At 37.2% G+C, this 24,283-nt stretch overlaps 2 protein-coding genes across 2 annotated transcripts in view; one reads left to right on the top strand and one right to left on the bottom strand.

Moving 5' to 3' along the window:
- The window catches only part of FBXL13 (F-box and leucine rich repeat protein 13), a 238,177-nt gene that overhangs the window by 72,215 nt on the left and 141,679 nt on the right, over positions 1 to 24,283 (top strand). Inside the window, exons 8-9 of the mRNA XM_055420161.2 lie at positions 6,936 to 7,031; positions 9,423 to 9,555. Coding sequence (XP_055276136.2) covers positions 6,936 to 7,031; positions 9,423 to 9,555 — 229 coding nt within the window. The remainder of the gene's footprint in view (positions 1 to 6,935; positions 7,032 to 9,422; positions 9,556 to 24,283) is intronic.
- The window catches only part of LRRC17 (leucine rich repeat containing 17), a 40,135-nt gene continuing 35,380 nt past the window's right edge, over positions 19,529 to 24,283 (bottom strand). Inside the window, exon 4 of the mRNA XM_055420714.2 lies at positions 19,529 to 20,252. Coding sequence (XP_055276689.1) covers positions 19,855 to 20,252 — 398 coding nt within the window. The 3' untranslated portion in view covers positions 19,529 to 19,854. The remainder of the gene's footprint in view (positions 20,253 to 24,283) is intronic.

The raw sequence follows: 24,283 nt of genomic DNA, 5'->3' as shown, positions 1-24,283 counted from the left end.
ACGGAAGGGAAAGGCTATCCACTCCAGTATTCTGGCCTGGAGAATTCTATGGATTGTATAGTCCATGGGGTTGTAAAGTGTCAGACATGACTGAGCAACTTTCACTTTCTTTTCTTTTTTTCCACTTCTTTTTCAAAAAATTAATTAATTTATTTTAATTGGAGGCTAATTACTTCACAATATTGTGGTGGTTTCTGCCATACATTGACGTGGATCAGCCATGGGTGTGCACGTGTCCCCCATTCTGGAACCTCCCTCCCTCCTCCCTCCTCATTCCATCCCTCTGGATGGTCCAGGGCACCAGCTTTGAGTGCCCTGCTTCATGCATCAAACTTGGATTGGTCATCTGTTTCACATATGGTAATATACATATTTCAATGCTATTCTCTCAAATCATCTCACACTTGCCATTTCTCACAGAGTCTAAAAGTCTGTTCTTTATATCTGTCTCTTTTGCTGTCTCGTATATAGGGCCATCGTTACCATCTTTCATATACATGCATTGTAAATTTCATATGCATGCACTGATATGCTGTATTGGTGTTTTTCTTTCTGACTTACTTCACTCTGCATAACAGGCTCCAGTTTCATCCACCTCATTAGAATGGATTCAAATGCATTCTTTTTAATAGCTGAGTAATATTCCATTGTGTATATGTACCACAATTTTCTTATCCATTCATCTACTGATGGACATCTAGGTTGCTTCCATGTTCTAGCTATTGTAAACAGTGCTGCAATGAACATTGGGGTACACACGTCTCTTTCAATTCTGGTTTCCTCAGTGTGTATGTCCAGCAGTGGGATTGCTGTGTCATATGGCAGTTCTATTTCCAGTTTTTTAAGGAATCTCCACACTGTTCTCCATAGTGGCTGTACTAGTTTGCATTCCCAACAATAGTGTAAGAGGGTTCCCTTTTCTCTGCACCCTCTCCAGCATTTATTGTTTGTAGACATTTTGATGGCAGCCATTCTGACTGGCATGAGATGGTACCTCATTGTGGTTTTGATTTGCATTTCTCTGATAATGAGTGATGTTGAGCATCTTTTCATGTGTTTGTTAGTTATCTGTATGCCTTCTTTGGAGAAATGTCTGTTTAGTTCTTTGGCTCATTTTTTGATTGGGTTATTTATTTTTCTGGTATTGAGCTGCATGAGCTGCTTGTATATTTTTGAGATTAATTCTTTGTCAGTTGCTTCATTTGCTATTATTTTCTCCCATTCTGAAGGCTGTCTTTTCACCTTGCTTATAGTTTCTTTCATTGTGCAAAAGCTTTTAAGTTTAATTAGGTCCCATTTGTTTATTTTTTATTTAATTTCCATTACTCTGGGAAGTGTGTCATAGAGGATCTTGCTGTGATTTATGTCAGAGAGATTTCTGCCTATGTTCTCCTCTAGGAGTTTTATAGTTTCTGATCTTACATTTAGATCTTTAATCCATTTTGAGTTTATTTTTGTGTATGGTGTTAGAAAGTGTTCTAATTGCATTCTTTTGCAAGTGGTTGACCAGTTTTCCAAGCACCACTTGTGAAAGAGATTGTCTTTTTTCCATTGTATATTTTTGCCTCTGTCAAAAATAAGGTGTTTATAGGTGCGTGGATTTATCTTTAGGCTTTCTATTTTGTTACATTAATCTAGACTTTTGTCTTTGTGCCAGTACCATACTGTCTTGATGACTGTAGCTTTGTAGTATAGTCTGAAGTCAGGCAGGTTGATTCCTCCAGTTACATTCTTCTTTCTCAAGATTGCTTTGGCTATTCAAGGTTTTTTGCATTTCTATACAAATTGTGAACTTATTTATTCTCATTCTGTGAAAAATACCATTGGTAGCTTGATAGGGATTGCATTGTATCTATAGATTGCATTGGGTAGTATACTCATTTTCACTATATTGATTCTTCTGATCCATGAACACGGTATATTTCTCCATCTATTTGTGTCATCTTTGATTTCTTTCATCAGTGTTTTATAGTTTTCTATATATAGGTCCTTTGTTTTCTTAGGTAAATTATTCCTAAGTATTTTGTTCTTTTCGTCACAATGGTGAATAGGATTGTTTCCTTAATTTCTCTGTTTTCTCATTGTCAGTGTATATGAATGCAAGTGATTTCTGTGTATTAATTTTATATCCTGCTACTTTACTATAATTATTAATTAGCTCTAGTAATTTTCTGGTGATGTCTTTAGGGTTTTCTATGTAGAGGATCATGTCATCTGCAAACAGTGTTTTACTTCTTTTCCAGTCTGGATTCCTTTTATTTCTTTTTCTTCTCTGATTGCTGTGATGAAATCTTCCAAAACTATGTTGAATAGTAGTGGTGAGAGTGGACACCCTTGTCATGTTCCTGACTTTAGGGGAAATTCACTTTCACTTTCATTTCCTTACATAGTATGATAGGCAGAAAAATTGCTCCCCCACTCCACCCCTGTACCCCACCAAATCCTCAGAACCTGTGAATACAAGGCAAGAATCTTAGCAGATGTTAAGTTAAAGATATTGAGATGATGAGATTATCCTTGCTTATCTGGGTGGATCCAATGTAGTAACAAGGTCCTTATAAATAAAAGAGGGAGTTAGTTAGTTAATGAAAGTTAATGAAAGTTGTTCAGTCATGTAAGACTCTTTGTTACCCCATGGACTGATAGTCCATGGAATTCTCCAGGCCAGAATACTGGAGTGGGTAGCCTTTCCCTTCTGCAGGGGATCTTCCCAACCCAGGGATTGAACCCAGGTCTCCCACATTGCAGGCAGATTCTTTACCAGTTGAGCCACAAGGGAAGCACAGGAATATTAGAGTGGGTAGCCTATCCCTTCTCCAGCAGATCTTCCCAACCTAGGTATTGAACCGGGGTCTCCTGCTTTGCAGGCGGATTCTTTACCAACTGACCTATCAGGGAGGCAGGGCTTAAATACATCTCTCTAAGGGCCAGATAAAAATCAGTATCTCTGATTTTTATGACATAGAGGTGTTGCCAAGGTCCTGGGACCCATATCTCCTTGAATGTAAATTAGTAAAGATCTTCCTGACATTTTGGGAGCTTGACCTAGGAAAGTAGGCTGGATTATACCCACTTGACATTCTTGGGGAGAAAAGAAAATTTTTATCATCCTTTCAGATCAGAGAATTAACTAGACAGATAGCTACAGATCTAATCTCCGTAGTTTACAGAAAAGTAGAGTGTTTATAGAGGAAGTAAAGATAAAATATTACCTTTATTTATTTTTTAAAACATTACCTTTATGTCATACAGATTTCTGTGTCTCCAGAGGCTAGAGTTTTTTGCAGGAACACTGAGGAATCCAGGAAAGATTATTTCCTCAGAATGATTTATCAACAATTAAGATTTCTGATATAACCTTTCATCATGATTGTGGATTTGTCAATTTCTCCTTGTATCCTTGTGGCTATGTTTTCAGATGGTTACACATTTAGAATTGTTATATATCCTTAGTAGATTCTTAGAATTACTTTAATTATAATGTAGTGATCTTCTTTATCAAATAAACTTTAAAAATCCACCTAAAGTACAATGCTGAACAAGATGAACACAACTGAAAGGAGATTTTTGATAGCTATATTAAATAAGTAGGAAAAACTTAAAAGCAAAAACAATATTAGGGATAATCTTTGTCTTCCCACCAGTGCTGCTGCTGCTGTCACTTCAGTCGTGTCTGACTCTGTGCGACCCCATAGGTGGCAGCCCACCAGGCTCCTCTGTCCCTGGGCTTCTCCAGGCAAGAATACTGGAGTGGGTTGCCATTTCCTTCTCCAAGGCATGCATGCATGCTAAGTCGCTTCAGTCGCGTCTGACTCTGTGCGACCCCATGGAGAGCAGCCTACGAGGTTCCTCTGTCCATGGAATTCTCTAGGCAAGAAAACTGGAGTGGGTTGCCATTTCCTTCTCCATTCCCACCGGTGAATTTTGTTAAATTTATTATTACTAGATATACTTAGATTTTTCATTTCATTTTATGCTATTTGGTTTTTTATGTGCTTCCTTGTTTTGTCCTTTCCTGACTTTATTTGTTGAATTTAAAAAGCTATTCCCATCCCCCATTTTTATATTTTAGAAGATAACCATTCTATTTCTTCTATTTCAATGGTTTCACTTACATATTTTTAACATGCACATTTACCTTAATAAAACTTAAAGTAAATGAATATCTAAACTTTCTTCCTGAATAATTACCAGAATTTAGAACATTTTAACTCTGATTACTCTCTCCAGTCTTCAGTTCAGTTCAGTTCAGTTCAGTCGCTCAGTCGTGTCCGACTCTCCACGACCCCATGAATCACAGCACGCCAGGCTTCCCTGTCCCTCACCAACTCTCAGAGTTCACTCAAACTCATGTTCATAGAGTCGGTGATGCCATCCAGCCATCTCATTCTCTGTCGTCCCCGTCTCCTCCCGCCTCCAACCTTTCCCAGCATCAGAGTCTTTTCCAGTGAGTCAACTCGTCGCATGAGGTGGCCAAAGTATTGCAGTTTCAGCTTTAGCATCAGTCCTTCCAATGAACACCCAGGATTGATCTCCTTTAGAATGGACTGGTTGGATCTCCTTGCAGTACAGGGACTCTCAAGAGCCTTCTCCAACACCACAGTTCAAAAGCATCAATTCTTTGGCGATCAGCTTTCTTCACAGTCCAACTCTCACATCCATACATGACCACGGGAAAAACCATAGCCTTGACTAGACGGACCTTTGTTGGCAAAGTAATGCTTCTGCTTTTTAATATACTGTCAAGGTTGGTCATAACTTTCCTTCCAAGGAGTAAGCGTCTTTTAATTTCATGGCTGCAGTCAGCATCTGCAGTGATTTTGGAGCCCAAAAAAATAAAGTCTGACACTGTTTCCACAGTTTTTCCATCTATTTCCCATGAAGTGATGGGACCAGATGCCATGATCTTTGTTTTCTGAATGTTGAGCTTCAAGCCAACCTTTTCACTCTCCTCTTTCACTTTCATCAAGAGGCTTTTGAGTTCCTCTTCACTTCCTGCCATAAGGGTAGTATCATCTGCATATCTGAGGTTATTGATATATCTCCCAGCAATCTTGATTCCAGCTTGTGCTTCTTCCAGCCCAGCGTTCCTCATGATGTACTCAGCATATAAGTTAAATAAGCAAAGTGACAATATACAACCTTGATGTACTCCTTTTCCTATTTGGAACCAGTCTGTTGTTCCATGTCCAGTTCTGACTGTTGCTTCCTGACCTGCATACAGGTTTCTCAAGAGGCAGGTCAGGTGGTCTGGGATTCCCATCTCTTTCAGAATGTTCCACAGTTTATTGTGATCCACACAGTCAAAGGCTTTGGCATAGTCAATGAAGCAGAAATAGATGTTTTTCTGGAACTCTCTTGCTTTCTCCATGATCCAGCGGATGTTAGCAATTTGCTCTCTGGTGCCTCTGCCTTTTCTAAATCCTGCTTGAACATCTGGGAGTTCACGGTTCACATATTGCTGAAGCCTGGCTTGGAGAATTTTGAGCATGACTTTACTAGTGTGTGAGATGAGTGCAATTGTGCGGTAGTTTGAGCATTCTTTGGCTCCAGTCTTAGAATATTAGTATTTTCTAGGGGTTTTGTCCCTTGTTTTTTGTACCCCCCACATTAGTCATCATCATTATGTGCTTTTATAAGGTTATTGGGTTTACTCCTATGTTTATTAGTTTCTTTGCCCCTCATTACTATTTTATCTCACTCCTTTCTTCTTACATAAACATCATTTACAAGTTCTTTTGTGATGGGTCCATTGGAGGCAAACTCTCTCAATCTTTGCCATAGGGTGTCTACTTAATATTCATCCTTGAGGTGTAATTTACTTACATGTGGTATCTGAGATTGGTAAGTATTTTCTGATGACTTTTGCTTTTGGAGACTGCTAAGTGACATTCTATTGTCGATAATCAGTCTCTGGTTGCACTTAAGGTTTTCCTTTGCTTATCGCCTTTTGTAATTTCACTACAAAGCCATGGAATAAGTATGCTGTTTGGGATTTCTTGTGCTTCTTAAATCTGAGAATTGTTGCTTTTCATCATTCTAAAGCATTTTTATTTGTAATATTTTTGAGTTTTGTTTTGATTTCCATTTGCTCTCCTCCTTTCTTCTGGAAATTCTATAAGGGTATATATAGGATGTTGTATAATGTTATCTATAACCTTTTTATGTTATATAATGTGCAGTTAACTTCCTTCATATTTTCCATCTTTTCCTCTGTGCCCTACCCTGTGTAATTTTATCTTACATAATCCAATTTGCTATTTCTTGTATCAGCTGGGTTTCTTTTGCTATGTAACTCAGAGTTTGGAAAAAGGGTATAAATGTTTAGCTATAATATGAATAAGGTCTGAGAATTTAAAGTGATATATGGTGACTATGACTAATAACACTTATTGTAAAATTGAAATTTGCTAACAGAACAGAACTTAAATGTTCTCATAAAAATGAATTAATTAAAATAAAGATAAATATGTGAGCGTTGGATGTGTTTAACTAGGTGGAGGAATCCTTTCACAATGTATACATATATCAACTCACTACAACATACATTTTAAGTATATTCCCAGGAATCCTGTAACTTTAAAAGAACCCAGTTTATTTCAGCAAATGATTATTGAATGACTTCATTTAGGGAAATCATTCACTTTCTAGCAGAATGCTACTTTCATTCAGAAAACAAAATAAATCTACCTATCTTCACCATTCTTCTGCAACTATCAGTTTGATCACACTCTATCAAAGGCATCATCAGATAAGTTCTAGAACTCTAGATGAAATTTCTATCTTTAGATAAAATGCAAGCACATAAACCCCTGCTACCACAATATATGGATTGCATTACCCTTATTAACACACACACACAAATGGAAAATGGAAGAGTTAGATCAAAATTCACATGTTTTTCAAAATTGTGTATTACTTTTCTTTGTGTTTAGATTTTCTCCTACCTCAGTTTAAGAGATCTGGTAATATGTGGTCAAGTTAATCGCTCCTGGTTGCTGATGACACAAATGGGCTCATTGTGGAATGGTGTAAGTAGACACTACCTGAATCTATGTCTTTATTCTAGTTCTTAAAGGAGAATAGGTCACCTTATAGCAGTAATGGGGACTACCTTCTTCCTGCTCCACAACATGGGATCACAAAAAAGAGGTACACTTGTTTCACTTTCATCCAGGCACAGCCTGAAGGAAAAGATAAAAAATGTTACTTGAAGAGATTTGATAGAAGTATTTTCTAATTTAAATAGTAGAAATATATTGAATATTATTTTTTGGATTGAAATAAAGCTCTATTACATCCGAGTTAGGCTTAACATTGCCTTACTCAAGGAGCTCCAGAGATAGACTAAGCAAAATGCAAGAAAGGTGCTTATTGTAGAGTCTGGCATGTGGGCAGCACTCAATAAATATTAGTTACTGTTCTTAGTTAAAAAAAAAAATACAACAAAGCAGCACAAAATATGGAGTAAAAGGGAAGAAAAAAAAAACTACTGAGCCTGAAATCAGGCTAAAATAGACAACATGTAAACAAAGCTTGTTTGATAATTCTTGGTGTGTTTGCATGCATGCATATATATACTCAGGCATTTTCTAATGTGGACTCCTAGGCTCATGCCTCTTTTATTATTCTTGTCATTGCACTATATTTGTACTATTCCCATAAAGTAAAACATGCTTTATTTTTCATTCCAAAGAAACGTTGGGTGGTAGGTCTTAGCCAATGATAAAAATAAGCACGTATTATCCTTGATGACCTTTCTTTTCTTTTTCTTGGATAACTGCTTTAATCTTAATAACTGTGATCATTTATGCCATCAACAAATGTTGGAGTGGCAACATTTTCCTTGTTGCCTATGTCCAGTTAATAGCTGGCTTTACCACCCCTCCTTAATTGTTATTGATTGGAGGACTAATGATATGTGCTCAGACTGACCTATGAATAGGTGATTGGGGTCATTCTGCAGAAACTTTGACAAAGACCCCAAGAGGAGTTGGCAAGGTACAAGGAATCTAGCTCCATAATCAACACAGCATCTTTACATCCCATCAGAGCACCATTCCATTCTTGACTATAGCCTTCTACTCTTACCTTATGTAGCAATGGTAATTTAAAAAAAATGTGCTTCTCTTAATTAACACCTCTTAGCTACCAAATTTATTATTCTTGTCTTAGATATAATTTTTAGTTGAAGGCAGGGATTCTTAAACTTTAGAATGCATCAGAATCATCAGAAGGGATTGTTAAGATTGCTGATTGCCACCCCCAGAGTTTCTGACTCAGTTTTTCTGAGGAAGGGCTTGAGAATTTGCATTTCCAATGAGTTCCTGGGTGATGCTGATGCTGCTTGTCTCTGGACCACAGTAAGAACCACTGATTTAAAATAATAAATCTCTTACTTATGTGACAGATTAGGGGGTGTCACTTTTTCCTTTGGAAAACCCGTAAAGAAGAATAAACTGAATCCAAATGGTCTGGGAAAGAAGGAATATGTACCATATTAAATCAGGACAAATCTTACAGAAAACTGGCAGAAAAAGCCAGCACTCATGCCCAGAGACCTCACTGGGTAAAGATGGAGAAAATATGAGCACATGGCAGCGAAGAGCAAAGCCAGAATAGGAAGTTAGTTTATGTTCAGCAAATTTCTATTTCCACAATTATCTGTTGCCCTTCATTTGCAATTATTTCTGTCTTTATTTGTGAGTGCTCAAATGTGACACAACTGTAATAAACATTTCAGCATGAAGAATAACTTTGTTCAGAAAGCAATAAGAAGTGGGATGTTCAGTACACTTAACCTTTTAGCTGAAGGGTAGTATTAACACTATGTTATTGTTATCAACTATACTCAATAAAAAAATACTATGTTGTTGTTTATCCACCAGCCCTGGCCATTCAGAGGTTACAGAAAATTCTGTGCTTTTCAGTTTTATACACTGCACTCAGATCATCTTTCCTTATCTCTAGAACTACCCCCACAAACTTATGAGTTATGGAAAAGCCATTATAATCCACATACTATATTGTCTTTCCATAGTCAAGCATTCAGTGCATAGTTTGTGCTCATGAAGAAAGAAGCAGGCACACATTAGTGATGAATGAAGAAGGGTCCATTAACATTGAAATAAGGGGAAGCCTTGGGGCTCACCTGGAATGATGGGGGGCCTGCATCCAGGCACCCCATGAAAATTGACTCTTGTTGGGGGGTGGATGTGAGATCCTTGCCCTCCCAGCTGTCAACCTGGACTGGACATTTGGAATCTGTTTGTAATTAAACCTGGGAATGACCACAAAAACCCTAACAAACAAAAAAGAGTGATGAGATGAAATTTTAGTTCTTTGATGCTTTAAAAATATTTTAAAATTTCACATGCCAAAGATCTTTCTCATTTCTTAACATTTTTGTTTATCCTTTCTAGATTGATTTTTCTGCAGTAAAAAATATAATCACAGATAAATATATAGTGTCTATTTTGCAAAGGTGGCGTCTAAATGTGCTGCGCTTGAATTTTCGTGGTTGTGTTTTCCGATCGAAAACTTTGAGATCTGTCAGTAAGTATGTTTATTAACTTTTTTGTCTTGCTTCCCTGTATTTTATTTTTTTGCTTACCTGTATTTTAAAATGGAAACTTCAGTTACAGTCTTAGACCATGAGAATGCCTATTAAAACTATTTAAAATCCCATAATACACTCAGCTCTTCCTGGATTGTATGCCCTGAGACCTGGTCCTTTGGTCATTCTCATTGATATTTTTTTGTCTAGCATTTGTGTATCTATATATCAGAAATTTATCCACAATATAAGGACATATTCTCACTAAAGTAATAATAACAATAGAGAGTAGAAGAAAAAATCTACTTTCATCTCTCTCAAACCCATTCACTTACCCAATGATACTCAACATTATCACTTTTTCTGTTTTTCTAAAATACATTTAAGCATTTGTGATTAAAAATACAGAATTTTAATTTTTAACATTAAAGGGATAATATTGTTTTATATTTTCTTTTATATCCTGAAAATCTTTTCATGTCAGTACATATAGAACTACTAAATTATTTTTAAGTACTTAAAATCATTTCCTTGATTTTAGGGAGTACCATACTATGGCTATACCATAGTTATTTAACTTTCTTCTTACTGATGGACACTAATGTTATTTCCAAGTTTTCTAACTTGCTTTGTAAACTTTGTGTTTAACTGTCTTAGTTCAGGCTGCTATAATAGAGTTCTATTTTGGCTGGGTGGCTTATAAACAACAGAAACTTATTTCTCATAGTTCTGAAGCCTGGAAGTCTAAGACCAGGGTGCCTAGTCTCGGTTGGGGTCCAGTGAGGGCCTTGTTCTGGTTATTGACTTCCGTGTTCTTCCTGTATCCACATATGGTAGACAGCAGGAGAGACAGCTCTCTGGAATCCCCTGTATAAGGGCATTAATTCTACTCATGAGAATTCCATCTTAATTATGTCCCAAAGGGCCAACCTCCTAAAAGCATTACATTGGGGGTGAGGATTCCAACATATGAATTCTGGGGGGGACAAAAACATTCAGCCCATTGCATTAAAACATATGTCCTTTGAGGTACATTTTTAAGTTTCCATATATATATTTCTGGAAATGAGAGAAAAAATAGATTTCAAAATATCAATATGAATGATAAAGATGTTAATGGATGAAAGCAAGTTGCAGAATGATATATATATAATCTAATACCATTTTTATATAAGTGTTCAATGTGTAAAATAATATTATATACTTTATATTTTGAAATAATTTCAATACTATATATTTAAGGTCACTTGTACACACACACACACACACACACACACACAGCAAAATGTAAAAAGCATGCATGTGAATGAAAAACTCCAGACGCAAGATAATGGTTACCTCTGAGATGGAGAGAGTTGAATGAAATGGGGACGAGGTTCACAAGGGCTTTCAACAGTTATCTGTATTTTTTTAATTGAAAAAAGAAAAATACAAAATGGAGTTATTCTGACTGGTTACTGCTGGTGCTGCAGAAAGCGATGGTTTTATATATAATGTCATATATCTGATCATATGTTAAACTGCCTTCCTAGTTTTAATAGTTGGTCAGTTGATTCTTTTGGGTAGTCTAGGTAGACTATCATATCATCTGGAAATATTTCCATTCATTCCTATTCTTATATCTTCTACTTCTTTTTCTGGTAGCAAGGATATGCAGCTATCTTGTCTTCTTCTTGAATCCTTTTCTCATATTTTTAATGAGAATGGTGTTAATATTACTATATATTCTAATTTATGGGACACACCCGTCACAAAGACATAATGCTGTTCCATCTTTTACAGCAGTCATCTTCTGAATGTTCCTCATTCAATCTGGTAATGTTCGCATTTAGATTTTTCAGTTCAGTTCAGTTCAGTCGCTCAGTCGTGTCCGACTCTCCGCGACCCCATGAATCACAGCACACCAGGCCTCCCTGTCCCTCACCAACTCTTGGAGTTCACTCAAACTCATGTCCACAGAGTTGGTGATGCCATCCAGCCATCTCATTCTCTGTCGTCCCCTTCTCCTCCCGCCCCCAACCTTTCCCAGCATCAGAGTCTTTTCCAGTGACTCAACTCGCTGCATGAGGTGGCCAAAGTATTGCAGTTTCAGCTTTAGCATCAGTCCTTCCAATGAACACCCAGGATTGATCTCCTCTAGAATGGACTGGTTGGATCTCCTTGCAGTCCAAGGGACTCTCAAGAGCCTTCTCCAGCACCACAGTTCAAAAGCATCAATTCTTCGGTGATCAGCTTTCTTCATGTCTTTGATTTTTAGGAACTATTAATTTTTGATCCACCAAGACCATCCCTGTTGTTTTCCAAGGACATGATAGATCAGAAAAATTTGTTTCTGGTAATTTGGGTAGGAAAGGAAAATTGAAACAGGTACTTAGTCTGCCATCTTAAACCAGTTTATTACTTTTTCTTCTTTTGTTCTCTTTTCTTTGTTGATTTGTTGACTATCTTCAGTGTTTGCTTGGATTTATTTCCTCTTTTTTTATGTGTGTACCTGTTTTACATTTTTGTTTTGTGGCTATTATGAAGTGTATGTATAGAAATCTTTATACATATTTGATTATTTTAAGTTGCTATTCTCTTAAGTTTGAATGCATTTTTACTCCCCTTCAAGTTTACTGTTTTTGACATCACAGTTCATACCTTTTTGTTTTGTGTATCTCTTAACTACTTATTGTCGATATAGATGATTTTACTACTTTTGTCGTTTAACCTTCCTACTATTTTATAAGTGGTTGATATACTACCTTTACTGGATACCTGCCTTTACCAGTGACATTTTTTCCTTTTGTAATTTTCATATTTCTAGTTGTGGCCCTTTCTTTTCGACTTAGTGAAGTCCCTTTAACATTTCTTGTAAACCCAGTTACTTTCAGCTTTTGCTCCTCTTTAAAACTCTTGGTCTTTTCTTTGAATCAGAGTGGTAGCCTTGTGGAGTATTGTTTTTCCCTTTATCATTTAAAAAATATCATGCCACTCCCTTCTGGCATGCAGTTTCTGCTGAAAAGTCAGCTGATGTTGGTTCCCTTGTTGCTTTTCCCTAGCTGCTTTTCAGATTCTCTTTTGAATTTTTGCCATTTTATAGTGTGTCTTGGTATGGACCTCTCAGTTCATCTTGTTTGGGACTCTTGGTGCTTTCTGCACCTGAATGTTTGTTTCCCTTCCCAGATTAGGGAAGTTTTCAACTATCATGTCTTCCAGTTTTTTGCCCTTTCCTCTCCTTCTTATAATGCAAATGTTAGTACATGCAGATGTGCTAAGTTGCTTCAGTCATGACTGGCTCTGTGCAACGCTATGGACTGCAGCCTGACCGGCTCCTCTGTCCATGGATTCTCCAGGCAAGAATACTCGAGAATACTGGACTGGGTTGCTGTGCCCTCCTCCAGGGGATCTCCCCAACCCAGGGACTGAACCCATATCTCTTACATCTACCTGCATTGGCAAGTGGCTTCTTTACCACTACTACCACCTGGGAAGCCCAATGTTAGTACACTTGATATTTTCCCAGGAGTCTCTTAAAAGTATCCTTATTTTAAAGAAAGTGTTTTTTTCTCTTCAGATTGGGTGATTCCACTACTCTTCCAGTTCTGTTCCTCTGTATCATCTCATCTACTGTTGATTTCTCCTAGCATATTTTTATTTCAGTTATGATATTCCTCAGTTTTTTTTCTAACTCTTTGTTAAACTTCTCACTGTGTTCATTCATTCTTCTCCCAATTAATTGAGCACTTCTATGATCATTACCTTGAATTCTTTATTGCATAGATTGTTTATTTCTATTTCTCTTAGTTCTTCTTCTGGAGTTTTGTCTTGTTACTTCATTTGGAACATATTCCTCTGTTATCTCATTAAGCCTAATTCTCTGTTTTTATTTCTATGTGTTTAGGAAATGTAAAAAATTTGCCAATCATGGAAGAGTGGTCTTATGTAGGATATGCCCTATGGGGCTGAGCAGCAGACTCCCCACTGGTTACCCACTAGAGTTAAATGCTCTAGGGCTGTCCTCAATGCGGCTGCAAGGGTCCTTCTGTTGTGGCAGGGCCAACGACAGTGGGCAGTCTGGTAGACATGGCTGGGCCCTGGTGTGTTTGGTGGAAAGACCCTGCCTTGTTCAGTGGTTATTGGCCCACTGGGTTGGCTGTGTGGCCTGGCAGGTCTTGGGGCTGGTGTTCACCAGCTGAAGGATGGGGCCAGTTCCCAGGGCTGCTGGCAGCAGGCCTTAGAGGAGTGTCTGGTTGCCATAGTTTATTTAATAAAATCACTGTTCATTTCAACAACCTTGAGTCTATCAAATTAAAAAACTAATCTCAGAGATGTTTCAGCTTTTTTTCCCCGCCCCCCCCCCCAGCTGAGGTCAATTGATTTATTGATGTGCTTAAAGTTATACACATTTCTGGTAAGAAGTTTGACTTTCTCACTTTTTGTTAAATTGAAGATAAATACTGGCTGATATTTTAGGCTGTTTGGCTGAACAGCCATAAGACTTGTAATCCTTATCTACAAAAAACTTTAGAAGAAAATTAACTTTAACATATTATTTTAAATGTTTAAAAGACAGATGAGAGCAAGGCTGGGAAATGCCTGTTAAAATTATGATAGGTAGCCAGAGTATATGATGAAACACTTAAGCATACATTTGGCAAGGATACACATAGTGATTTTTAAGTCCAACAGTTGCATTTTTGAACCTGAGCAAAACAGATTCATAAGGGATGAGAGGCTCCACTTGACTGCAGTTTTTCTACATCGACTCGATGACTGGCAAGATGAGATCAGTTCAGGAAATGCTTGACTTGTAAACAGCAAACATCCTCGTCCAACAGCACAAGACTCTACACATGGACATCACCAGATGGTCAATACTGAAATCAGATTGATTATATTCTTTTCAGCCAAAGATGGAGAAGCTCTATACTGTTAGCAAAATCAAGACCAGGAGCTGACTGTGGCTCAGATCATGAACTCCTTATTGCCAAATTCAGACTTAAATTGAAGAAAGCAAGGAAAACCACTAGACCATTCAGGTATGACCTAAATCAAATCCCTTAAGATTATACAGTGGAAGTGAGAAATAGATTCAAGGGATTAGATCTGATAGACAGAGTACCTGAAGAACTATGGATAGCGGTTTGTGACACTGTATAGGAGGCAGTGATCAAGACCATCCCCAAGAAATAGAAATGCAAAAGGCAAAATGGTTGTCTGAGGAGGGCTTACAAACAGCTGTGAAAAGGAGAGAAGCTAAAGGCAAAGGAGAAAAGGAAAGATATACCCATTTGAATGCAGAGTTCCAAAGAATAGCAAGGAGAGATAAGAAAGTCTTCCTCAGTGATCAATGCAAAGAAATAGAGGAAAACAATAGAATGGGAAAGACTAGTGATATTTTCAAGAAAATTAGAGATACCAAAGGAACTTTTTATGCAAAGATGGGCACAATAAAGGACAGACACGGTATGGACCTAACAGAAACAGATGTTAAGAAGAGGTGGCAAGAATACACAGAAGAACTGTACAAAAAAGATCTTCACAACTCAGATAATCACAATGGTGTGATCACTCACCTGGAGCCAGACTCTAGAGCCTGGAATGTTAAGTCAAGTGGGCCTTAGGAAGCATTACTATGAACAAAGCTAGTGGAGGTGATGGAATTCCAGTTGAGCTACTTCAAATCCTAAAAGATGATGCTGTGAAAGTGCTGCACTCAATATGCCAGCAAATTTGGTAAACTCAGCAGTGGCCACAGGACTGGAAAAGGTCAGTTTTCATTCCAATCCCAAAGGAAGACAATGCCAAAGAATATTCAAACTGCTGCACAATTGCACTCATCTCACACGCTAGCAAAGTAATGATCAAAATTCTCCAAGCCAGGCTTCAACAGTACGTGAATCATGAACTTCCAGATGTTCAAGCTGGATTTAGAAAAGGCAGAGGAACCAGAGATCAAATTGCCAATATCCGTTGGATCTTCGAGAAAGCAAGAGAGTTCCAGAAAAACATCTACTTCTGCTTTATTGACTATGCCAAAGCCTTTGACTGTGTGGATCACAACAAACTGTGGAAAATTCTGAAAGAGATGGGAATACCAGACCACCTGACCTGCCTCCTGAGAAATTTGTATGCAGGTCAAGAAGCAATAGTTAAAACTGGACATGGAACAACAGACTGGTTCCAATCAGGAAAGGAGTATGTCAAGGCTGAATATCGTCACCCAGCTTATTTAACTTCTATGTAGAGTACATCAGGAGAAATGCTGGACTGGATGAAGCACAAGCTGGAATCAAGATAGACCAGAGAAATATCAATAACATTAGATATGCAGATGATACCACCCTTATGGCAGAAAGTGAAGGAGAACCAAAGAGTCTCTTGAAAAAAGTGAAAGAGGAGAGTGAAAAGTTGGCTTAAAGCTCAACATTCAGAAAACTAAGATCATGGCATCTGCTCACATCACTTCATGGCAAATAAATGGGGAAACAGTGGAAACAGTGACAGACTTTATTTTGGGGGGCTCCAAAATCACTGCAGATGGTGACTGCAGCCATGAAATTAAAAGATGCTTGCTCCCTTGGAAGAAAAGCTAGGATCAACCTAGACAGCGTATTAAAAAGCAGAGACATTACTTTGCCAACAAAGAGCCGTTTAGTCAAAGCTATGGTTTTTCCAGTGGTCATGTATGGATGTGAGAATTGACTATAAAGAAAGCTGAGTGCCAAAGAATTGATCCTTTTGAATTGTGGTGTTGGAGAAGACTCTTGAGAATCCCTTGAACAGCAAGGAGATCGAACCAGTCCATCCTCAAGGATATCAGTCCTGAATATTCACTGGAAGGCCTGATGCTGAAACTGAAACTCCAGTACCTTGGCCACCTCATGCGAAGAGCTGACTCATTTGAAAAGACCCTGATGCTGGGAAAGATTGAAGGCGGGAGGAGAAGGGGACAACAGAGGCTGAGATGGTGGGATGGCATCACTGATGCAATGGACATGAGTTTGAGTAAACTCCAAGAGTTGGTGATGGTAGGGAGGCCTGGCATGCTACAGTCTGTAGGGTCGCAAATAGTCAGACATGACTGAGCAACTGAACTGAACTGATATAGAGTATATGATGAAACACTTGAACATACATTTGGGAAGGATACACATAGTGATTTTTAAGTCCAGCAGTTACATTTTTGAACCTGAGCAAAACAGATTCATAAGGGATGAGAGGCTCCACTTGACGGCAGTTTTTCTATACTGACTCAGTTACTGGCAAGATGAGATCAGTTCAGAAAACGCTTGACTTGTAAATACTCCCAAAGTTGCATGTTTATGTTTCTAGAATTCATAGAATAAAATACTTAATTTTTTTGGAATAGAATTTATGAAGTAATTTTCCATTTTGCCTACCATATTCATGTTATTATTACTGATTCTCTCATTTACACTGATTAGTTACACTGTTGACTGATACACATTACATCTCCCCATCCACTCACCAAATACTCTGCCTCCTGCAGAAAGAAGCCCCCAAATCTCACAGAATTTAGCCAAGTAGATGTGAATATTACTTATTATTCAATATTCTTATTACTGAATTGCTTCTATTTGCCAGAGCAGGAGCCTTGTTCAGATTTCTCAGAAATGGGTATTAATTGATCTATGGTGAAGACTCCAGGGGAGGGAATGTTTAATAAATGAATAAGCCATACTGTTTAATATTAAATATCTCTCAAAGAGTCAAGATTTAGGTCAGAACTGACTCACACTTAGGACTCAGAAGACCTTAGCTTGTAGTAAATCTTATTTACTTCAAAAAAAGAAAAAAGTAAAAGATTTAGAACTAGTTGAAAAAAACAAACACTTGGGTATTTGAATAAAAATTCAAGTGATATTTAAACATATGTGTTCAAATATGGAGATCTCAGGATTGCATTATTTTTGACTACTATAAAATATGCTTTAAAAAAACTCCTGAATTTCATCACCTATTGAACAGAAGGAAGTTGCAAAGACAAGTTATTAAATGATAAGTAAGGAATTGGCAGGAGAGGAAGTATCTGATTGTTCATTCCATCACTGATCAGCAATGCTTCCCTGAGAAAGTATGAACTCTGATACACAAAAATAGCAATCTTAAGCTTTCAAAAACATATTTAAATTTTGGCCATGGAAGATAGCAGCAATTCTAAACAACTTACTTTTGGATGATCCAGATCAGTTTGTATCACAATGTGTTCCAGAGCTTTATTTCCAAATAGATCCCTGGGGATAATCCTGAATATAAAAATCAACCAATAAAATTCCCAACTAGCCTCCAAAAACTAAACCAGAGAGTAATTTGGGTCCTTTCTCTGAATCAGATTTAATATCCTTATTCCTTTCCAGAACCTTCACATCTCCATTGTGTGCCTTTGTCCCCTACTATGGTCCCACCTGGACTTTCTCCACCGTCAAATCTTGGATGCTTTCTTTAATATTCCACTCTAAGTGCTCATGAACAATAAGTAAATTTATATTTATTATATCTCTCTGGTAACACTTCAGATTTAACAGCTGCCTTTGTTGCTGTTAAACATATCTCATGTTGAATAATGTGAGAACTTGCTTGGAGAACCAGTGTCTCTTAAGTCTCCACCCTGACCCAAACCAAAGGAAAACGGGCATAGAGGTTAGAACCTTACAATGCTATGTCATTTCCTGAACCACAAGCTCCAGCAATTCTTCCTGTTCCCCACTCTCTTGGTTTCCTATACACATTAGTACAGATTTGACTGACTTGACCCAAAGATTGTCTCCAGCCCTCACAGGTGTTTCAGGAGAAAAAGTATATACTCTATGTCTTGGATTCCTCATCTAGAAAAGGCAGATAATATTATGTACCTCAGGGGGATCTTATAAGAATTAGAAAAAGAATATGTGAAGCTCTTAGCACAGTGTCTGAGCTCTAGTAGGTGCTTCAGAAATGCTCAATGGAATTCCCAGGTGGTCCAGGGGTTAGGACTGGGTACTTTCGTTGTCATGGCCTGGGTTCAGTCCCTGGTCAGGGAACTAAGATCCCATAAGCCACATGGCACAGTCAAAAAAACATGTTCAATACTATCTGCTATTTATCATTTCTATACTTTGGAAATCTGTGCAAGTATCAAAGATCAGTTGCTAAACTTTGTATGAATACCTTGATATAAGACATGAAAATATATTCAACTCAATATGAAAAAGGAAATCTGCATAAAAAAGTTGTATTTCTAATGACATGTACATATTTCATTTTATTTTTCTAATAGAATAGTACTATCAAAATACAAACTGATGAGGTTAGTCTCCAACTACTTCCTCTTTCTGGTGATCTGTTTTTCTAGGTGAGCTAATTTTAACCTGCAACCCCATAGGGCTTCTCTTCCATACCACCTACTCCCTCAGTTGCTTTTGATATCAATTTCTTTTTTTCTTTCTTTTTCATCTCAAATCCTGACCCTGAATCCTAATTTCATCCTGTTTTATGCTCCTTTACATATTAGCTTAGCAGGAAGGGCTCAGATCCTTCCCACTGACAGGCGGCTCCATAGCCTAAATTCTGTTAAAACACCAGTGCTGTTTCCACACTTAGTGTTTATACCTGTTCAGGGCTTATGATTCACACCACGTACAATTGCTTCTCAGAGTCTGGTCTTCTAACCAGTCTCTAATATAATTCTCAGATTCTTGGCTTATTGCATGTGACAATTCTTCCGGTTTAGCTTGACATTTTTTTTTTTTTTTTTTGCATGGATCAGTGAAAAGTAGTGGAGAATTTGGGTTTACCAGGACCTGATTTTGGAGTGCACAGGAATCAAACATGGGAATTTATTCAATGCATAAGCTGACTTACTGAAAAAAAAGGGGGATAGAGGGGAGAGAATAAGATTTTATTATTACTAATCATTTGTATCTCTTCATTTTGATCATCTTTAGGTATGTGCACGCAGCTCTTGAAAAGCATGTACAAATGAACCAAGCTTTTTATTAATTTTTATTTTCAAAAAGCAGTAAAAAGATTTATACAGGACATTATAAAAATCTAATGCCATCATTAGGACCCAACTCCTGCAGGTTACCAGTGTGGGATCATCATCGAAAGCTGTTCGGCAAACAGGCAGGCAAGCAGGATAAGAGTATTCCTTTGATTACTATATTGTCACAACAACAATAATAATCAAGGGAACCTTTCTTTAGTTGGATAATCCTGCATAAATAAGTAATACAGTTAATCAAAATGTAAACATGCGGTTTTCCAACACCAGTATAGCAAAGGCAAAACTAGTTGCAACAAGAACAATTCTGTTATCCCACAATAGTGATTCTTACACTTTGCTTCTTTGCTGTGTGATCCTTATGTATTTTTTCCCATTCATCATCTTCCATATCCTGGTCAAATGTTTCAGGATATGCTGGTAATTTGTCTTTGGGGCATTCTTCATAGTAACTCCGAACATATTTTCCTACAAACCACCCTTTGTATTCTTCAGGCATTTTGCATTCCAGGCCATTATAATGCACGTTGTAGTGATGCTTTAACCAGTAGTAGAGGTAGTGGATGTTGTAATCACATCTCCAAGGGTTCTCTCTGAGCCACAAGAGTTTCAAAAAATACAAGTCTTCTAATACACCATAGTCAAAGTTTTGCAGACTGTTGTTTGATAAATCTAACTCTTCTAAATGTGTAAGTCCTAAAAAAGCAGCTAGAAACAGAAAATATTTATTAAACCAATGAGTAATTAGGTTAAGTACACTGTATATTATAAGGACAAATTTAAAAGTAAGAGACAATTCTAGCTGTTGAAAATAAAGGAAAAAATTTTCCTTAACCTCCTTTTTCCCAGAGTTCTTACTTTAGAAAACTTCCAAATACTTTTTCTTCTTTTTTGAAATGTATACACATCCATTAGAAGACTAAAGAGGCCTTTCTCAGCTCTCTGAGGAACATCCTTCTTAAAAACCTGGGAAAAATCTCTTTGAAATGGAAACATCAAGAGAGGTAACACTCCTGCCTCTCAGTTACTCTGGGAGGGTAGAAGCCTTTAAGGCGCAAAATTATTTCTTGTCATAAAGACAGAAGTTTGTTTTCTTCTTGATAAAGCCAATTAGCTACCACAGATGGCCACTCCAATTGCTCGGTAAGGTTTTAGAATGAACTACATTTGGCAAGTGGTGCTGTCAAGCCTTCTAACTTAAGGACTGAAAGTGAAAGTCATTCCTTCATGTCCAACTCCTTGCGACCCCATGGACTGTATGGTCCCTGGAATTCTCCAGGCCAGAATACTGGAGTGGGCAGCTTTTTCCTTCTCCTTTTCCCTTCTCTGGGTTGGATCTTCCCTACCCAGGGATCAAACATGTATCCTGAAAATACACATATGCTAGGTTGTGTCTGCTTGGCTATATAAAGGGTGAGCTTTCTTTCTGCCTCTGCAATCTCTTTAGCAGATTGCCTGTTGTGTACATCACATTCCAATTTAATGCTTATTCAATAATAAAAGCATTTTCTTTCTCTACTACTTTGTGGAGAGGATTTCTGTGCTGGATGAGGACTCTGGTTTTAATTATATTTCCCTAACAGTATACATGTCTAAATGCAAAATTCTGAAACATGTTTTTACTCAAAGCTCTCCCCTTGATTAAATTAACTAGAGTACAATTTTTTATTTGAAAAATCAGTTTTAAGTTAGCTCTCTAAAAAATGTATTTTGTGCTCATGTGCATTTTTTTAATACTCACTGGAAAAATGCCACAGAAAGACATGAATTAGGAAAATATTTCAATGTAAGATATGCTGCTGCTAAGTCACTTCAGTCGTGTCCGACTCTGTGCGACCCCATAGACGGAAGCCCACCAGGCTCCCCCATCCCTGGGATTCTCCAGGCAAGAACACTGGAGTGGGTTGCCATTTCCTTCTCCAATGTGTGAAAGTGAAAAGTGAAAGTGAAGTCGCTCAGTCGTGTCCGACCCTTAGCGACCCCACGGACTGCAGCCTACCAGGCTCCTCCGTCCATGGGATTTTCTAGGCAAGAGTACTGGAGTGGCTTGCCATTGCCTTCTCCGAATGTAAGATATAAATGCACAAAAAATGAGAAATGTGTTTGGAAATCTAACAGCTCTTTGGGAAATGAATAATCTCTGAAAATGTCTAGAAAACAGTCATTTCCAAGTTTATGGGGAAGGAATTATATTCTTGTATTGTCCAAAACCAAAAAAAAATTTTTCGTATCATATTTTGAAAACATCTTGGTTGTATTTTGGCAAGCTATGGTAGCTATCAGCTTTGCATTCATATGTAATTAATTTCACCAGAAGGTAGATAATTAAAACAAATACTGAACACATAACACAAAATAATACAACAAAAAGCTATTTTTCCTTCTCTGAGAGTAAAGAAATCTAAACATAAATTATCCCTATTTCAGTTAATGTGAATAGACCAGGTACGTTATAACAGGCCAATCCTGATTTTAAATATTTTGTTTCTATTTTAAACATTTTCTCATTGCTGTTTTAAAATACTTTTGGCTACAGTATACAGTGCCCTTATGTTGAATTTCAAAAATACACTCTCAAGCCAATACCATTAACCATTTTCATATCATTTGTTCTCAGACAAAATTCATGTGTGCTTAGTTGCTCAGTTGCGTCCAACTCTTTGCAACCCCATGGACTGTAGCCCACCAGGCTCCTCTGTCCATGGGGATTCTCCAGGCAAGAATACTGGAGTGGGTTGCCATGTACTCCTCCAGGAGATCTTCCCAACCCAGGGATTGAACCCAGTTCTCCCACATTGCAGATGGATTCTTTACCTTCTGAGCCACCTGGGAACTCCATGAATACTGGAGTGGGTAGCCTATTGCTTCTCCAGGGGATCTTCTCAACCCAGGACATTGAACCCGGGATCTCCTGCATTGCAGGAGGATTCTTTACCAGCTGAACTACCAGGGAAGCCCCCCAAAGAATTATATTTTGGGGCAAAGCAATGACTTGGGTGTGGGAAGGAGCAGGGAGTGAGAAGCAGGCTGCTGCGAAGGAGCAAAAGGTCAGCCCTTGCAATGATAGGTCTGAAAACACTGCATTCAAAAAAAATTGCTAACATTTGTGAGTCAATCATCTCACTGTTTACTCTTCTTACCAGAAGTTAGCCCTTCAGATTGAAAGCATCTGTAAACATTCCTATATTTTATTTTGAAAATGCTAAAGTTGTTACTTAAATCATATGTATTTGGGCATTTTAGAAAGCTACTTTTCATTTGTTCCTTAAAGGAGGTAGATTCTAAAATGGGGGTGCCTTCTTTCCTTTTTCTGCAATAATATCTGGCATTTTATGAGACTTATTCACATTGCCTTTTCAAGATTGATATATTTCACTACATTTGTATACCTACCAGCATACATCATTAAAATAAGTTTGCTTTGGCAGTGTTTCAACTCAAAAACCCTGAAATATAGAAGGTATTTATTTTATTTTATTTTTTTGCATTTCACAGAGACTATTTAATGTGTATTTTAAAAATTTTATATTGATTACACAATTTGAAAATATGCTTTTTAAAAGAATATTTTCAAATGAGAACAACATATACAAAAATTAATCCCCTAAATATAATTCCATGGGTAAAATGTACAAAATGTATATATTTCATTGACTTTCTTATGAAGTGAGTAGAGCCATTTACTGTGCTCTGAATATATTGATTTTACTATATTCTAACAGGAGCTAAAACACAACTCAACGTGAGAAGACTGCAAATTTCTAGAAGAGACACTAGGAAACAAATATTTTTCCTTATTTTCTTTTTTTTTTCTTTTTAATATTTTAATAATAATAATAGCTAATCAAGATTTCATGCTTACCATGGGCCAGTCACTATTCAAAACATATTGACATACAGAAATTCATTTGATTCTCACAGTGATTTTATATCCCAAGTATACTGTTACTTCATTTTTTTTTGCTTGCATTTATTTCCATAATTCTACATTTATTTTTATTTTTTTATTTTTTCAAAAACAATTTTAGGAATCTTTACTTTAAAACAACCTTATCTTAAAATGGAGTAACTTTGGTTTTACGAGCAGCAAGCAAAGTACAGAAGCAAAAATGCATTACAGGAGCATTAAGTTCTACATTAGGTCATAGCGTCTAATCTGAAATCACACCCATAATATCATTTTTCAGGATATCTGGGAAATAGTTATTTCCCAGGATGTCTGAACCATAGGTACTCTATTTTGACTTTTAATTGTAAAAAAAAATTTTTTTTTTAAAAGGTATTTATTTAAAAAGTTTTAAAGGTCATTTTGACTTAAATGACCAGCCTGAAATGACCACTTAAAAGTTCTGAGATGCTTTTTTGTTCCAGAAGATTTACCAAGGAAAGTGGTTGACATTTTCCAGATGCTCAGTACATATTTGTTAATGTAGAAAATATCATACTTTCCTGAAACTGAGTTGAACAAAGGGGGAAAGGATAATACTGCAGGCACTATTTGCAATACCCAAGACACGGAAGCAACCTAAGTGTCTATCGATAGATGAATGTTTATGTTTATATACACATACACACAATGGAGTATTACTCAGCCAGAATGAAATATTGCCATTTGCAGCCATATGGATGGGCTTAGAGGTTAAAATCATCATTGAGTAAGTCAGTCAAACTATACACTACTATATATAAAATAAACAAGGATTTCCTGTGTAGCACAGGTCACTACATTCAATATCTTG

This window comes from Moschus berezovskii, chromosome 3, assembly GCF_049115385.1.
Source record: "Moschus berezovskii isolate FMDL1 chromosome 3, NW_MosBer_1.0, whole genome shotgun sequence".
Taxonomy (NCBI): domain Eukaryota; kingdom Metazoa; phylum Chordata; class Mammalia; order Artiodactyla; family Moschidae; genus Moschus; species Moschus berezovskii.
The sequence above is the reverse complement of the archived record's forward strand: the minus strand, read 5'-3'. Positions and strand labels throughout refer to the sequence as shown.